An 18013-nucleotide genomic window follows, 5' to 3' on the forward strand; every position below is an offset into this window, starting at 1 on the left:
AAGAGAAGCGGCTGAAGGAGAAAGAGGGACGGAGAATCAGGTGACTCAGCGATTGCTTTCACCGAGTCCTCAGCTACCATGCCACAGAGAGATTAGCAGACAGACAGACAGACACTGGAAGAGAGGAGAGGTCCCAGGGGCCGTGAAATCTCTCTAGGGAGCCACAAAAACCCCCATAAAAGTTATAGTTGGAAGCCACCCTAGAGATCACCTAGTGAAGTTTCCTCCTTTGACCAGTGAGGAAACTGAAATGGACAGTTTCAGTGTCACACAGATAGAAAGGAGAAGATCCAGCATTCAAACTTGGGTCCTTGGAGTGCAGATTCCACAGGATTTGAAGGCTTTGATTTGAATTCTGCTTCTCACACTTACCAGTTATGGGACCACGGACACGTCGTTCAGTCTCTCTGAACCTCGCTTGTGAGCTGTAGCATCGATCAGATGAGACGGTGTGTGTAAAGTGCTTGACCAACCTTCAGCAGCTGTCTGTATCTACATTGTTATTCTGTACTATACAGTATACCAAGGGAACGGTCACCTTGAGGAGAAACTAAGTCAGCAGTGCCATGTGAAGATAAGGGCTGGTCTGTCTTTACCACTCAGTAGGTGATTCCTGTACATCATTGAATCCTCAGTGGTCCTGGAGTCAGAGAAGGTGGTAGAAGAAAGAGGCCTGGAAAAGGGGGCCTTCTAGACTTTTTCTCCCCCTTCCCCTCCTCCTTTCTTCCCCCCTCCCCCGCTTCTCTCTTCACCCTCTCCCCCTCTCTCTGTTTCTCTCTCCACCTCTTTCCCCTCCCCTCTCTATTCTCTCTCCCACTCCTCTCTCCTCTTCTCTTTCCTCTTACTGTCTCTCTCCTCTTTCCTCTTACTCTTCTCCCTCTCCCCCCCACCCATTGTTTCTGCCTCCCTGTCTTCCCCCACACACACTTTGGAGGGTGTGACTCTCCATGCCCTGCAGCCTGGAGGCCTCCAGGTTCAGCACACTAGCTGCTACACTGTGCTGGACAGAGACATTGTGCTATGGTCCAGAGAGCATGGGATGCATAATCAGAAAACCTGGGTTTGAATCCCAAATCTGTTACTGGTCACCTGTGTGGCCTTCCATATTTTCCAATTTTGTACCTCTACTGCCTGCTGTAGCTAGCCCAATGGCTTGTTACCTCCTAGTTACATAGTAAAATATTTGATAAACTGAAGTTTCTGAACTTCTCCGGGCCTCAATTTTTTACAAATGAGGAAATTGAACCCAGTTAATGCACATTTTTATTTAGTGCCCCTCTTTAAAATCTTCCCCTGTTTTGAATTTAGTCAAAGGTTTTGTTCTCTATGAAATGAGAACCCTGATGCAAAGCTCCTGATTTGAAGGTTACAGTTATAGTGAAGTATTGATAACTGCAGCCAGACACTCACCAATCAAGGAAAGGCTTCTGAACTTAGGAACAGTGTGATTTATGGGAGAAGAGGGGCACGTTGTTTTCATCTTAAAATACAATCCAGTGAGTAAAAATCAAAAATAAAGAGAAAACAAGTTCTTGTTTAAAAAAAAATCTCCAAGGTACCTTTCAGCTGCGAATCCTATGGTCTTGTGACCTTGGCTCAGCAAAGAGATTTAATCTTATTGGGTCAACAAGATAATGTGTTGCTGTTTCTCCTATTGGTTGCTTCTTTATACATATTAACCTTCAAGGAACAGGGAGACAGGAGAATGTTTTCTGACATTTCAGCCTGGAGCCAGATGAAGTTTGGGGGTGCAGTGGGGGTGGGGAAGCAAGTTACTTTTGATTGTGGGTGTACCCCATTAAAAAAACTTGACTTTGGACAGTATGTTTCTGTGCTAGAAGACAAATTAGGGAAAGTCATTAACTTTATGTAAAGGTAGGAATCCTTTAAGATAATGAGCCCTTTGCATGCATGAGTCAATTTACAGAAAAACAGTGATTTCTTGTTCCGGATTACGTCTTTTGCAGATCTGTAAAGGGTTTTAACTAATAAAAAAAGCAATGCTGGACTACCTCAGCAGATTACAGAGCCAGAGGCCTAGAAAAGGGCCCCTGTCTTGGCTCAGTGAAGGAGGTGGGAGGGGAAAGAGCCCAAGTCCACATGCTGAGCATGTGGTGAGATGCTCTCTGGGGCATCATTCTGAGAGGCTTCCCCAGCATGCCGCAGGGGACCCATTTACATAGATGGGTGTATGTGTAGAACTCAGTGTATATCCTACTTAGTCCTGCAACAAAGATCCCAGTAGAGAAAGCTTTTTTTCTGGAAGAGTTGGGTAGATAGCTGCCTTATGAGTTATCTGGGAGGTCCTGGAGGTGCTCACCCAACCGCAGTTTTGAGCCACCCTGAGCCATGGTTCTAGAGAAGATGATATGTTTGACTATCGTATATCTAGAGATGCAAATAACAGATTTAGCCATGCCTGGTGCCTGGGACCTTGAATCTCAGGACTATATGGTGCCACCTTTCTGGTCATCCCTGCCCCTTACATTACCTTGGGGTGTTTCCTGATTTATCTGATAGCTGGGAGTTGGCTCAGGTGGTAGAAGCTGTGAGAGATGGATTACTCTTTTCCACATCCTGGGGAAGAAACTCCACCCAATACCTCCTGATGACCTCAGGTCACTCACTTTGTGTCCGGAGGGGTCAGGAAGAAAATCATTAATGTGGGGTTGGCTTCTGGGGAACAGTGGCTTCCTGCTTATCTGTGGGGGATGTGGGGTCATGAGATTAGTTTGACCTCTGATCAATAAGGTCCCTAGTGAGTGTGAGAAGGTGTCTGAAGGTGAATAAGGAATCCTGGAGACTTGTTCCTAGGAGCTGGAGAGAGTCGTTGGGCTGCTAAGGGAGCAAAATACTGACAACATTCAGATTCAGAGATGGATGGTATGGTAGGCAGGCTCATTCTATAAATAGGCTACCATTCATCCAACTAAACCCAAGAGGAACTACAATCTAAATCCATTTAGCAAACTTAGAGTATAAATTATGGCATATTTTTCTCTCGGGGTGGCTGTGCTGGGGTGGGGGGGGGGAGGTGGAGGCAGAGAGAGACAGAGACGGGCAAAGAGGAGAGAAAAGCCAGCAAATATCGTGTGACATAATCGAGTGTGAGTTCCTGGAAAAGTCTGGGATTCCCTCAATGGGTTAAATTTCTATATTAGCATCAGCAAGATGGGCTGAGGCCAAACTGAATCTCGGTTTCCTCAGAGGCTCCTAAGCTCAAAGTAGAATTGCAAATTGCTAGAGATATGTCTCTGTGTGTTAATGCCCAACGGACCTAAGGTTAGTCCTTGGTGGAGACTTGACTCGAAAGGGGAGAAACCTTGGTTTGGGATGGCATGCAAAGCTCACAACACACTGTCCTGTAATTTCGTGCCAATGATACTAAACAGAACTTGTCACCCTGTGAGGTTCAGAGTGCAGACTGAATATTTTAGGGACCTCAAAGGCTATCCAGTCTAGCTGCCACATTTTATAATCAAGTAAACTGAGATACAGAGAAGTTAAGTATATGCCCAAGGTCACATAGGTGGTAAGCATCAGAGATGAAATTTGAACCCAGGCTCTTTCCACTGTACATGATTCAGGATGGGTTGGTGTGATCAAGGAGAAAGTTGGGCTTGATCTGGATCTTGAAGTAAGGTTTAGATGTGGAGGGTCAGAAGGAGGAGGGTCCTGAATCGAGCAGGTGGAACACATGTTATGAGTGTAGGATATAGGGGTGCATAAAGCATGGGCCTAGCGTGCTGGCACAACCAGGGGTGCTGGTATACTGTGCCCACCCTTCATTCATACCAGTGGTGAAGGCATAGAGACTAGGATGCTTGTGGTATATTTGTTGACTTGACTGGAGTTCAGGCTGAGCTGGGAGTGAGGAGATAAAGGTGGACACTCTCATTCCTGATGAAATTCTTGACAGATCCCCAGCTGTTCTCCCTTAGAATAGGATCCAGAATCCCATCTCATGGTGACAACCTCACACGACCCTGAAGCCCTCAAGTTGGCCAGACTGGGAGGGCAGGGGAGGAATTTGGTTCTAGGAAAGCTCCTTTTTCTGTGAGCCTTGGGTGGGGGGAGGAGAGTTCGTCTCATGGTCCCAGAATCTTGAGTCAGGAGCTGAATCCGGCTTTCCATTCTGCATCTGCCTCAACATGGGCAAGAGGACACCATTGCTCCATGCCTCGGTCTTCCCCTCTGTCTCCTGAAGGCTGGAATAACACTGTGTTGTGTTTGTATCATACTTCTTATTCACCCATTGTCCCATCTGATCCTTATAACCATCCTGTGAGGTTGGAGGGCAGATGTCATCTCTCTTATTTTATAGAGAAGGAAATTCGATGCAGTGTGAAGTTAAGGGCCACACAACAAGTCAGTGACAGGGCTGAGACTGAAACCCAAATCTGCAGATTCCACTGTGAGGAACAGTGTGATATAAAGGGTAGGGCATTGAACTTGGAGTGTAGAAGACCCGGATTCAAATCCTGCCTTAGATGCTTCCTAGCTGTAAGACTCTAGGCAAGTCACTTGATCTCTCTTTCCTCAGTTCTGAGGCATCTAAGTGGCTCTGTGGATAGAGCATTGAGCTTGGATTCAGGAGCAGCTGGCAGAAATCCTGTCTCAGATATTTATTAGCTGTGTGACCCTGGGCAAGTCACTTAACCTTTATCAGCTTCAGTTTCTTCGTCTATAAAAATGAGGGGGCTGGTCTCAGTGGCCTTCTTCTAGCCCTAGACTTAGGGATCCAACCCCATTGTTCTATTATATTTTCCCAAACCTAATCTTCTCCCACCCTGTCATTTGAGGGTCACACATTTTTTCCCCACAATTGCTCCAAACCACAACTGAAAGCAGACAGGGGCTCTGGGCCATCAGCACCAGCTCCGCCTTGGTCTCCACCCCCCGGCAGTTCCTCCGTCCCCACCCTTGCTCCCTGTGAGAGGCCTTTTCTACGGAAGAGAACACAGGACCCCAAGCTTACTGTTCAGGAGTCATCTTGTCTCTTCCCCTCCTCCCTTTTCCCCCTTACAGGTGTTGGCAGCCGAGGAGAACGTGGATTTCCGTATCCATGTGGAGAACCAGACGAGAGCTCGGGATGATGTGAGCAGGAAGCAACTGAGGCTGTACCAGCTGTACAGCCGGACGAGCGGGAAGCATATCCAGGTGTTGGGGCGGAGGATTAGTGCCAAAGGGGAAGATGGAGACAAATATGGTAGGAGACTTCACTGGGCTCAGTCCTTCTCTCCCAGCCCGCTTTCCTTCTGGGGAAATTGCTCCTGGGCCGGGGCTGGGGGGTCAGCAGCTGAAATAGCTATGGGGATACAGGGGATATACAGAATTCTGTCCTGGGCAGAGGTCAAATGCTTTGATCTGTTGCTTCACCAACATCTTATCCCAGAAACTGAATGGGGCGAGGCCTTTCTCTGGATCTTTGCCAGCTAGACAGTCCTTCTTTTAAAAAGGCAGATTTAAGCTAAATATCAGAAAAAACCTCCCAACAATCAGAGCCGTCTCAAATGGACCTCTTGGTGGGGGTGGGGTGCGGGGTGCTGTACTGGCTTCTTCATTGCCATAGGTATTTAAGCCGGATAACCACTGGAAAGGGGTGGCATAGAGGGGATTCGTCTCCAGGATGCCTTCTGAGGCCCCTTCTGGCTCTGAGATTCTGTGGTGGCGTGTGTCCAGGGCATGGATGTGTGTGTGTGTAAGTGCATGGGTACCCCTGTTAGCTTTCAGCATGCAACGGTGATGTACAATGCCTTCTCTTCCCTTCCCTGATCCCAGAGCTGTAACTAGGAAGTGCACCCCCAACTGAGGGACAGAAGAAAGTACCTCATGGGTTTAGAAGAGAGACCTTGGGACACTGGTGAAAGACCACTGCTGGAGAGGGAGGGGCCTCTGGGGGTAGCAGAGGGACCCGCCCCAGCGTACTGTCTATTAGCTTCTTACTGCAACTCAGCTCTGTTGTTTCTGTCTCTTGGTGTCCTCTGAGTTTTTTGCCCTGTGACAAAGCCCAAGTTGCCATACCCTGTTATGAGCTATCTGACCCTCAGGGAAGTTTTTTGATGATTGAGTCCTACTTAAACTCTAGGGATGACACTGTGAGGTTGTTTGGGGACTCCTGAACCTCCAGATTACTTCTGGCTCAAGGGATATTGAGGAAAGGAAAATCTGTTGCCCCATCCCTTCCTTCTATAAAGATGGAAAAACAGAAAACCCAACCCCTCATCTCATTGTTATCTTCTTGTTTTCCAAAGGGAAAACCTTTGGGCCTGAGCGGAAGCCTAGGAAATGCTAGCATCTCTCTCTTTTTTAATTTAGGTGTGCAGTCCCTATAGGAAAGGGTCACAGAATTATAGACCCATAAAATTTAGGGAACTTAGAGACTGTCTAGTCCCTCTTCGTAGGTCCTGCCCTTTAAGTCTGGGGTAGGGAAGGAATGTTCTAACTTTATGATCTGCTTCTTCCCGGGAGTCAGATCCTTGGGGAAGAGCCGGGGGTGGGGAGGGGAGTCTGTCGCCTGAGATGAGACAGTCTTGGAGGCTCAGACAGTGGAAGCTGCGTGTGCCTGTTGGGGGAGGTGGACCAGGGCTTGGGAGCCCAGGGACTAGGGGCTTGTGTATGTATGTGGGTAGATGGGGGGTGGGGGGGAGGGCGGTAGTGCCCTGGGAGCTCTCCAGCTGAAACAGCAGGATGCCTGGCCTGCCGGGCCCCCAGTCCCTGCCCGTTACAGTTGTGACATGACAACAAGACAAATAATTTCTTGGACCTTTTATCTTGGACTCCATTTATTTTCACTCACTCAGCCCCGGGGCAGAGCTGACCTCATCCCAGGATCCCCAAGTGTGGCAGCTGCACGGACACCGGGAGCTGGGCTGGGCAAGCTGAGCTCCGAGCCCTGCACTGCCCAGCTGCCCGGGAGCTCGATTTCTGTGGGTCCCCGTGCCTCTCCTTCACTGTGATTCTCTTTTTCTCTGTCTTTCTCCCATACCCTCTACTCTTCATCTCTTATCCTTATACCCTGTTTCTCCTCTCTCTGTCTCCCCCATCCCTGTCAGCTTCTCCTTTATGCTTCTCTTCCCTTTATTTTCACTGGGAAAAAAATGACTCGATTAGGAGTCAGGAGAGCAGGCTTTTAAATCTGACTGCCCCTTCTGGTTGGACTTTGGGAAAGTCACTTCTCCTCCTCCGTAAAATGTAGGGGCTGGACTCAGTGGTCTTAAGGTGCATTCCAGGTTGAACATTCTGTGATTCTGCGATTCTCTTTCCCTCTGTCTTCCCCTCTCCCCTAGCCCTCCATCCCCCAAGTCTCTCCCTTCCCTTTGGCCTGGGTGGCACTTTTCCCTTGGAGCTCTAGGAGGACGGCTGAGAGTGATGGGCAGGATAGTGGGTTAAACAAATCTTTTTAAAATGTTTAATTAATGCCCTTTTAAAATTCAACATTGTTGTCATTTCTTAATAACAATCTTCTCTTGTAAGGAAAAGAAGTATAGTTAGCTCAGACAGACAGATCGGCCCCCTCTGACACAGTGTCCCTCATTTCATACCTGTAGTCCACCAACTCTCTAACAAGGCAGGAAGCATAACGGACCCTCAGCAGGCGAGGGCAGCTTGGCATGGTGCGGAGGCTATATATAGGTGGCTAACCTGGATATCGGGATGCCTGTGGGTGGCATGTTGGCTTAGAAAAACATGTATTAACACTTTTAAAATTTTACTTTGACATATTTTGTTAAATATTTCCCGATTACATTTTAATCTTGTTTAGGCCATGCTCATGAGTATTGTGGGCCCATGTTTAACACCTCTGGTGTAGTGTGTAGAGTAATGGACTTGTCATTGATAGAGCCTGGGTTTGAATTCTGCCTCTGATTCTTAGGCTGTGTCACTTAATCTCCCTGGGCCTCAGTGTCGTCACTTATAAAATTAGGGGGGACATATCACTTTAAATCTCTCTGGGCCTCAGTTTCCTCATATGTAAAATAAGGTGTCTTCTAACTCTGAATCTGTGATCCTTTGGAGTCACAATTGGTCACTCCCTCGATGAGCATTTTCATGTTGTTTTCTTTCACATTATTGTGGTCATCACGTCAGCTGTTCTACTGGTCCTGTTGACTTTGCTCCGCATTGGCCCACATGTCTGCCCAAGTTTCTCTGTATCCTTCATATTTGTTGCTTCTTTCAGCAAGGTGATATTTGTACAATTTGCTCATGGGTTAAATAAGTCTAGGGCGGGGGGGGGGGGGGGCGCTGCCCACTGTGGGTGAGCTTATGAGCCGCCCTGTTCCTGGTCCTCCCAGGTGTGCCGTTGCTGAGGCCCGGGGTCTGGCAGACACTGGGATGTGAGGGTTGGTCTGATTTGAACCATCTGTGCCTTGGCCAATTCTGGAACTGCCCCAGCTCTAGGAAAATAGGAGAGCTAGAGGTATAAATTAATTAATGGGAAAGCGTCTATTAAGTGGTTACCATGTCAGGTGTTGGACTAAGCAATGGGGATACGACTCTTTTAAAAAGCACAGTTCCTGCCCTCTAGGAGCTTACATTCTACTAGGATAAGACCACACCTAGAGGGAGCAGTGACCAGGAAGGGATGGTAGAAAGGGGGAGGGAAAGGAGGAGAGGATTCATTCACCCGGTGATGTGGCAGACAGAGGGTAAGATGACCTGGGTGGATGTATGGATCAGACACAAAACTGAGGCAGGGAAGTTCTAAGTGCCAAGACTACCATCCCCATGTTCCCCCACTTCCTACAGTTCCTCACCTTCCCCAAGGGAACACCCTGGTCATTTCACCTTTCACTTCCCTCCCAGCCTCTGAAAGAAGGATTCTGCCCCTCCAGGGCAGCAGAGGGGCTAGGAAGCCTCCGTGCTGCTGCTCCATTTAAATGTCTCATTAGAAATGCAGATGAGGAGCTGAGACCCCATCTGTTTGTCCTGGGAGGGAAGTGAGACCTGGAGCCCAGTGATGCTCCAACCCAGTTAATCAATACAAATATTATTGGGATGGGGATTTATGTGGCCAGGCTCTGCAGGAAGATGGGGATGCCCAAGTCGATACTGCATTATGCATTTCAGCCTGGTGCTGCTCGCACCTGACTTGCCCTTTGCAAAAGGGTGGAGGGGGAGGGAAGGAAAGACATGGCTGTCTCTTCTCTCCTCTTTGGGGCTTTTGTGCTCCATTCCTAGGCCCCACACGCACTGGGCTTGTCCTGGATTGTTGAAGGCTCCTTTGAGATCTGGTCCTCAATGATGCCAGGTAGGTGGAATATTCAGAGGCAGGAAGGACCCTTGGGGAGGCTTTAAGCACAGCCTCTAAATTTTACAGATGAGGGAAGTGAGGCCCACAGAGCTGGAATGATTTACGCAGAGTCACCCAGGCTGGTGGAAGTGGCATAGTTGGGATTTGAACCCAGGTCCTCTGAGTCCAAATCCTGTGCCTTTTCCACTGAGCTGTGCTGTCATGTCCTTCTGTGTTCAGGGTTCTGGGGGAATGAAATGGGCCAGAGGATACTTCTTTAGAGCACGAAAGTTGGGGACAGGCCACTAGGTGAGCTAGAGGTAGGTATAAATTAGTTAATGGAAAAGCGTCTATTAAGTGGTTACTGTGTCAGGTGTTAGACTAAGCAGTGGGGATACAGCTCTGTCTACGTAGATAGAGTGCCTGGCCTGGAGTCAAGAAAACTCGTCTTTGTGAGTTCACATCTGGCCTCAGATACTTAACTAGCTGTGTGACCCTGGACAAGTCACTTTACCCTGTTTTCCTCAGTTTACTCACCTGTAAAAATGAGCTGGAGAAGGAAATGGCAAACTACTCCTGGGTCTTTGTCAAGAAAACCCCAAATAGAGTCACAAAGTGTCTGACACAACTGACAACTGAATGACAACAAAAAAGGGACAGTGTCTTGCAGGAGAGTCAGGAACAGCCTTTCCAGCCTCTGTTCCCCAGGGAAGCTGCTCTGGCTTTGGATTTCCCTGTATAAAGTTCTAGAGCAAAGAGAGACCTCCTTATGAACCCCCTGGCACTTGTGCCTTTCTTTGAACCCTCATCCCATGCTCTTTTGTACTGTGGAGAGAATGACTAGCAGAAAGGATGGTGGACCTGGAGGCCAACCATTCTGGGACTAAGTCACCTCTCCTCGTACAGCCTCGGTTCCTGCATCTATGAAATGGATGAAATACTATGAAATACAATCTATGAAATACTTTCACCACCTACCTCACAGTTATGAGGAAAGCATTTTATAAACTATAAAGGCCGTCAAAAAGGTGAGCTACTGTTCTTGTCTCTCCTTTATATTGTGAGCTCCTTGGGGGTTGGAAGTGTCTTATTCATCCGCCGGTGCCAAAGAGAGAGTCCTGCACTTGGAGTCGGAAAGTCTTGAGTTCAAATCCTTCCTCAGACACTTGGTAGCTGAGTGACTGGAGAAGCTTACAGGGTGGTAGTGAGGCTAGCAAATACACACATGTGTACTGTTTACCACATATGTGCGTATACAGACATACATATCTATATATCTGCATCTACATCCTGCAGTGCCAAGCCCCCATCGACCTGCTTTCTACATTCTTCTGTCTTCTATGGTACGGGTACAGATAGATATCTATCTCTATATACACCTGTGTCTTTTAATCTATATAAATATATATCTACATGTGTATACAGATCTATGGAGAAGACATTTCCCTGTCTAGGCTCCAGAACTGCACCGAGGGCAGGTTGATGGGGACTTACGGCTGGGATACTGATCTGTACATCGCTGGCATATATACGTGTGTATGTATATGTGTATATGAATGCATACCTACATGTACATGTCAGCTGTAATTATTATTCCTACATGCCTTGTTCATAGTGGGTTTTCAGCAGGTGTGAGGGGTGCTTACTGCGTTGTTCAGAGTGTGGCGTATCCAGCATCCCAGGGAAAGAAGTCTAGTGTTTTAGAGCCCCATGGCCCATCTCTTGAGTGACAGAGCTGGGGGCACCGTGCTTCTAACTCAGGCTGGAGATCCCAGTTCCTTGGACAGAATTATAATACCTCACATTTCTGTGTTGCTTTAGTGTTTAACAAAGCATTTCCTTCACCACCACTCTAGGAGGCGGATATCACAAATATTATCATCTCCGTTTCACAGATAAGACAATGTTGAGAGTTTGTGATGTGCCAGAACAAATAGTGCTCTGCCCATTCTCATGTCAGCTAGTGAGTGTCTAAGCCAGCGTTTGAACCTGGGCCTCCTGATCCCAATGCAATGATCCGATGCCATCTCTGCTATGCCGTCCTTGACATCTGGTGTCTGGGGCGGTGGGGGGGGGGTGGTGGTGGTGCGCCTTGGGGACTTTGTGGTGGCCAAATTACCAGCTCCTCCCTTCTCTGGTGTTCCTTGTGGTTTCCCCAGCTCCAGCCGTACCCCTAAGAAAATCATGGAATTGGAAGAAATTTCAGAGATCGTTGGGTTCAACCCAGTGCATCAACTCTGCCTCTCTGTGGCCTAGGTCTTCCTCTTTTTAGTGGCCTTAGAGGACTGGAGGACGGTCCCTCCAGAGCCTAGGGAGTCAAACCATAACTGTTCCCTTTCCATCCTGCCCCCAAATCCAGAAATGTTTGGGTTTTCCCTTTCCACTAAATTCCTTTCCCGGGCATATGTCCCATTGTTTTGAGGGAAGGAGGCCTGTGAGAAGACGGAGTGACATCCCGTTGCCCTTTGAGGAGATTCAGGCTATCAGGCACAGGAGATTCCTGGGGAAGAAAAAAAAATTTCTGGTTTCTTGGTATCTCTGAAGCTTCCCAGCTCTGACTGTTCGAGGAAGGGGACTTTCCATTATTTGGCAGTTTTGTTTGATGAGAGAAGAGACTTAAATTGTTGCCCTCTCCATCTCTCCCATCCTTCATACCTCTTCAGCTGTGATAGAAGAAATCGTTTTGTCCAGGTTCCAGGCCTGTAACTAGGGCAGGTTGATGTGGCCTTGGCACTGGGGATGGAATTTAGAGGGTGCCAAATGGCCTGCTTCCTGCCCACTTTGTCTCATCCCAAGCGACAGCCCCAGTCCAGCCCCACCCTTCTCTCCTCCCCAGCAATGGCCTCTTAGTGTCCCAGGATCTATCCTAGGTGTACACATTTCTAAGAGTGGTTATACCAGGTTCCATCCTGTGTGCCTGTGAATCCCTGTCCATCCATGGACACTTGGTATGTTAGAGGCAGTTTGCCGAGATGGCAGGGAGGTGGTCAAAGTTGGATTTCACATGTCCTAGGATCATAGAAGGTAGAGGTATAAGGGACCTTTGTCCAGGGGTGTCCAGATCTGTTTTGGGTTGTGTGCCTCGTGATCAGAAATCCAAGCATTCGTGCCAAATGAATTTTTTATAGCTTCTTATTGATCGAGGCTTGCAAGAAAGACCCAACAGCAGCAACAGTAAGTAGCAGGCACCTGTCAGGGCTAAGTTCTACTGACCTACCAATCAGGGATGATGGCCAACTAGGCACATATTTTGGGGGGGAGAGAAGAATCCTAAGCAGGTCACAGTTGACCCATACGTCTCCAGCTGGACATCTGTGATCTAGTCGACCTTCTCCATTTTATAGCTCTGAGGCCCAGACAAGTCATAGGCTTTGTCTAAGGCCACACAGCTGATTATGGACAGAGCGGGGACACACTGCCTCCAGGCTAGCTCTTGTTCCATATGTACCAGGCACTGTGCTAGGTGAACAGGAGTGTCCTTGCCCTCAAGGGCCTTACGTTCTACTGGAGGGAAACAATATGTACGCAGATAAATAAAATATAAAGAGATTTAAAATATATTTATTCATAATAAATTTCTAAGAAATATGTATAACCAAATTAAATATTTAATATAATAGATTAAATTTATCAGATACAAAGTATATGAGAATGTGATAAATATAATTTATAGTAATAAAATAGATGCAAAGCAAACACAACATAATTGCATGGGGGGAGGTCTATGGTGAAATAACTCCGTGGCTGATTTTTAACAAATCAGAGATGCCTGATCCAGTGAATCCAGAATGAGGGAAACTTCTTCCCTGGGCTTGTCTTAATGACAATAATAGCTAAACTTTTAGGTTTGCAAAACATTTTGGAAATATTTCATTTCATCCTTACTGTAGCCGAGAGAGAAAGAGAGAGGGGCACTGATTTCATCTCCATTCTACAGAGGAGGAAACTGAGTCTGGGAGAAGTTAATTGATTTGCTTGAGCCTGGATTTGAACTTGAGTCTTCCCACTTCCATGTCCAGCACTTACTCGATCAGCTGCACCCCCTTGGAGCTGCTCTCTGTCGGGGACCGTCTTACCGTATTATTCGGAAGAAGCAGGTTTTTTATTCTTCTCAGTCAATACCACCCCTTCCCAATTGCTTATGATTAGGAAGTTCAGAAGAAAACAGCAGTTGAGGACAGATTTGAGCCGATGTGATCACTGTGTGCCCTTGAATTCAGAGAGGATACAAACCACACCTCCGCCCCCAAAGGGACAAGGCTCTGTGGTCAAGAGGCTTCTGGGGGAGGAGAACAGCATATAAACAGCAAAATAGGAACCAAATCAATACAACATGATTTACACTGAGGGAGAGACCAACCACTTGGGGAGAGGGGGGAGGGAGTTGTCATAGAATAAGGAGAGGCCTCCCAGATTCAGGAAGCAGCCCTTCATCTGAGTCTTGAAGGAGAGAGAGGAATTCCAAAAAGGAGAGGAGAGGAGGGGAACGATGGCATTCTAGGCCTGGAGGACACAGCCTAGGATATCTATGACATGGAAGAGGGAGTGTTAGCTAGGGGGAATTGTGGGCCAGTTCCACTGGAAGCCAGAGTCAGTTGATCAGTCATTAACTTTGAACCTACTACGCACCCAATACCACACACGCAGCACTATAGAAGATGAGAGACAATTCCCATCCTCGAGGAATTAAGAGGAACGTATGCCAAACATTTAGGACAGTGTCTTCTTGCTCTCATTGGACTGGTCCACATTGCTTTTGCTGAGATTAGATTGGGGATATGAGGGCTCCCTGACTTGATTCATGCCTCTGCTGTAATCATCCTTTTCTGAGAGTTGGGTCATTGCTGAGCCGGGAGTGGTCTGTTGGAGACAGAGGCCCCCCAATGGGCTCAGGACTTGGTAGAAGCTTTGGATCTAACCCTATCCGGGCTCCCTCCCTCCACCAGTTCTTAACCGGGCCCTCTCCACCTGTGCTTAGTAAATATTTGTGGGATTTAATTGGACTGCAATGAGTCAAGGCTTGAAACACCTGGAGATGCTTAGCTTGGTGCAGAAAAGAATTGGGTGTGGGCTCATGGATGATTCTCTTCCAGTATCTGAAGGGTTTTCCAGTGGAAGAGGGACTGTAGATTTCTCTGCTTGGCCCCAGATGGCAACATGAAGAACCCCTGGGAGAAGGTGCAGAGAGACAGATTTCATCTGGTACAGCACTGAAGGACCTTTAAGAGTCTTTGCAGCTCAGAATCTGTGGCTCTGTGCTTTTCCTATGAGGAGGAAAAAAAAACCCTTCTTAATAAATACAACTGCCCCTAAGCAGAATGAACTGCCCAAGAAGGTACTGAGTTTCCTCTCACTGGAGGGCTGCAAGGTGCGACTTGATGGCTGCTTGTTGGAGATGTAAGCTCCTTGGGGGTGGGGACTCTACTTTCTGTCCCCGTATCCCCATCATCTTGAACGGTGTCTTGGCATTTTTAGCTGGCACTGAATAAATTCAGCCTAGTGGATGGAATGTCGGACTTGGGGTCAGGAAAACCTGAGCTCAGATCTGTCCTCAGACACTTCCTAGCTAGCTATGTGACCCTGGGTGAGGCATTTAACCTCCACCTGCCTCAGTTTTCCTCCTCTGTAAAATGGTGGTGATGATGACACTTACCTCAGAGGGTTGTTGTGTGAGGATCAGATGTTAAGTATTCTACAAACCTTAAAGCACTATACAAAATGTTAGCTACTGTTATTATGGTTGTTGTTATTGTTAAATTATGCCCACCAGGCCCCAGGGGAGTCATCTTCAGGTATGGGATAGACTAGGTGATCACCGAGGTTCCTTCCAGCTTCCAGATCCTGTGACTTCGGTCATCAGTTCTTTTGACTCCACTCACCTTGCATCCATCTGTTCAGGTTTTCTAGGGCAGGCATCCTCTTTTCCTGTCTGGCAGTCCAGAGGGGCAGAGGGCAGGGGCGGACATTGCTTTGTCATTCGATGCCCTCTATTGCCTGTACATTGTGGATGGGGGCAGATGAGGGACACCAGAATAGGCCTGATTCAGCACATCTGGATTAGAAATTTCAGCTCACCTCTGGAGTTGAATTAATCCTCTATCCCAGACGAGGGACTAACTAAATGGTATACAGGAAAGAGCTGTGTATGTGGACTTGGCTCTGTTATTTAATACCTGCGTCCTTTGGGTAAGTCACTTCACCTCTGAGCCCCTGTTCCATAACATGAGCCGGTTGGACTACGTGGTCTCTAGAGTGCCCCATAACTCTAACATCCTATGAGCCGGTGAATCATTTGGGCCTTCTGAGCTGCAGCCTGCTGGCCACCCACACTGCTGGCCTGATGGGTGTTGGGGAGTGGGAGGGAACAGGGCTAACAGATGTGATCTTCTCAAGGAGTGACAGGAGAACTTGACACCATCCTTCCTGGGCTCAGGTGACTTTGGGGAGCAGTCTGCTGATCCCCTAGAGCTGCAGTCAGGTTCTTTTTTGCCCATGGCAGGAGCTGACCACCCAATCTACACTGACCTCTGGGATGAAATTGTTGAGGTCTAGAGCCACAGCCAGCCTAAAGCAGATTGGTTTTTCTCCGTTTATTTCTCATTACCTTAATCAGATTCCAGACTGGGAGTTCTGCCCCAGAGTCTTCAGGGTGAGTGGGATTGTCCTCTGGGACCTCTGGGCCAGGGGCTGGGAGAGGATGAGGGGACCATTTAGATTTAGAGTGGGTGCATTTTCACTCCTACTGAGTGACGATCTACTCCTCCCCTCCCACTGTCTTTGAAAGCCCTTCAGCCACTAGGGAGGGATTGATTTGGTGTGACCTCCATGCTCCTTCACCACTGGGATATTTTCTCTGCTGGAGGATGGTGCATGGAAAGTGGCTTAGAGCATCATGTCAGCATTTGTCTTGTATCCAAGTCAGTCTTCTGGCTACCTCCCATTAAGGTGGGGGAAGGGAGGGGATGAAGGTGAAAGGGACAAATGTACCTCCCGTATTCTAGCAGTTAAGACCTAGGTTTATCTGTTTTTCTTCTCTCAAACAGGCAGGGTTGAGTCAGAAGGACCCTGGTTTGAATCTTGCCTCTGATAATTAGGAGCCTCAGTTTACTCATTTGTCATATAAAGATGTTAGCTTATCTGTAAGTTCCTTCAGGCACTAAATCCTATGATTTTGTGGAAATCTGTTTATCCGTGGAGCTGTGGCTGCGGAACCTGAGGGAGAGGGCCCAAATTGCTGTCTTGAACCACTTATCCATATGCCTGGCACAAAGACTCTGGCCACCTTCTGTTCTTCTGTTCCCCCCTCCTGAAAGAGATCCTAAAAATGTTGTCATTGGTCCCTCTCTGGGATACTCAGTCATACTTTTCTTCTCTATAGAGTCGGAGGGAGAAAAGGGCATTTTAGAACTTGGGGGCTAGGGTGGGCAAGCAGTGTGATAGGGTAGGAAGAGCCTTGGACTTGGAGTCAGCAGACCTGCATTAGATTCCACCCCCCTCCCCGCCTTCAGCCATTTATGACTATCACTTTAGGCAAGTCACTCAGAAACTCTTTTTTTCTCATCTGTAAAATAAGGGTATTCCTTGTACTACCTAGACTTGTGAGGAGAATAGAACACAAGCTCCCTGAAGGCACAGCTGTCTCTTGGTTGTATTTGTATTTGCCTAGCATGGTACCTGGCAAATAGTAGGTATTTGATTAATGCTTGTTAATGGAATGATTAAAAATATTTTGCAAACCTTAAATCATTATAGAAATAGGAGTTTTTATGACCATTTCAGAGATCCATTGGTGTGGGTAATCCGCAGTGAATATTGTGTCTCCTCCATACCTTGTGGCCAACCTTCTGACGATTAGTATCTCTGAAGTTTGTTTGTTTGGCTCATGAGACCATAGATTTAGAGTTGGAAGAGGCCCTGGCATTGCAGGTGTGCCTTCGGTTGGCAGGCCTGAATTAAAAGCCTTTCTGACTTGGTGTAGGACCTCTGAGAGATTCTGTTTCCTAGGTACAGCCTCCATCCAGGTTACCTCCAGACCAAGATGAGGTGTCAAGATAGGACTTAAAGGGTGTGTGTGTGTGTGTGTGTGTGTGTGTGTGTGTGTGTGTGTGTTTTGAGGGAGGGGAGAGATATCACCTCCATTTCCTTCTTTCTCCACCCCTACAACTGGCTCTTTGAAACTCCTTCCTAACATGCCATATAATAACGATTTTCATCATCCTTGGATTTTGGTCAAAGATTCATCTTACCAGGAAACCCCCAAGAACATCTTTTTGGACCATTTCCCCCTCCCCCTTAGAGATGTTCCAGGGTGTGACCCTGGAGTCAAAGGGCTACCTGGTCCGAGAGGCTTTCTTCTAAGCCCCCAATTTTTCCCCAGGATTATATAGAAGAGCTCTGTGTGGGATGGGGGAAGTCTTTGGCAGCAAGGGAGAGGGGGAGGAGCTAAAATCAATTCAGGAACCATCACATGAGAGGCAGAAACATTAGCCATCTTTGGTCCCAGGTCTCTCAGGCATGTCCACCCAGCGACCTTTGCCCTCTGGAAGAGGAGGTCACTTAAAGAAGACCATCCGCCTCCCCCCACCCCTCTGACCTGTTTGGTGCCTACACAGTTAAACATGAAGCATCTAATTTTCCTTGGTGCCCAAGCTCATGACTTTCCTCAGGGGCTAGGGGTTGAGGGATGGGGTACATACAGGGGTATTTCAGATAATTTTTGGAGTTTTTAATTTCGTTCCATTTTTTCCCCTGAGAGAATGAGAAATATTCCGGAAGGTT

The 18013-nt window shown here is 47.6% G+C and overlaps 1 protein-coding gene across 1 annotated transcript in view; it reads left to right on the plus strand.

Moving 5' to 3' along the window:
- The first annotated feature begins 2415 nt into the window (after positions 1-2415).
- Positions 2416-18013, plus strand: part of FGF18 (fibroblast growth factor 18) — a 31261-nt gene continuing 15663 nt past the window's right edge. Inside the window, exons 1-2 of the mRNA XM_036749747.1 lie at positions 2416-2454; positions 5029-5209. Coding sequence (XP_036605642.1) covers positions 2416-2454; positions 5029-5209 — 220 coding nt within the window. The remainder of the gene's footprint in view (positions 2455-5028; positions 5210-18013) is intronic.

Source organism: Trichosurus vulpecula, chromosome 3, assembly GCF_011100635.1.
Source record: "Trichosurus vulpecula isolate mTriVul1 chromosome 3, mTriVul1.pri, whole genome shotgun sequence".
Taxonomy (NCBI): domain Eukaryota; kingdom Metazoa; phylum Chordata; class Mammalia; order Diprotodontia; family Phalangeridae; genus Trichosurus; species Trichosurus vulpecula.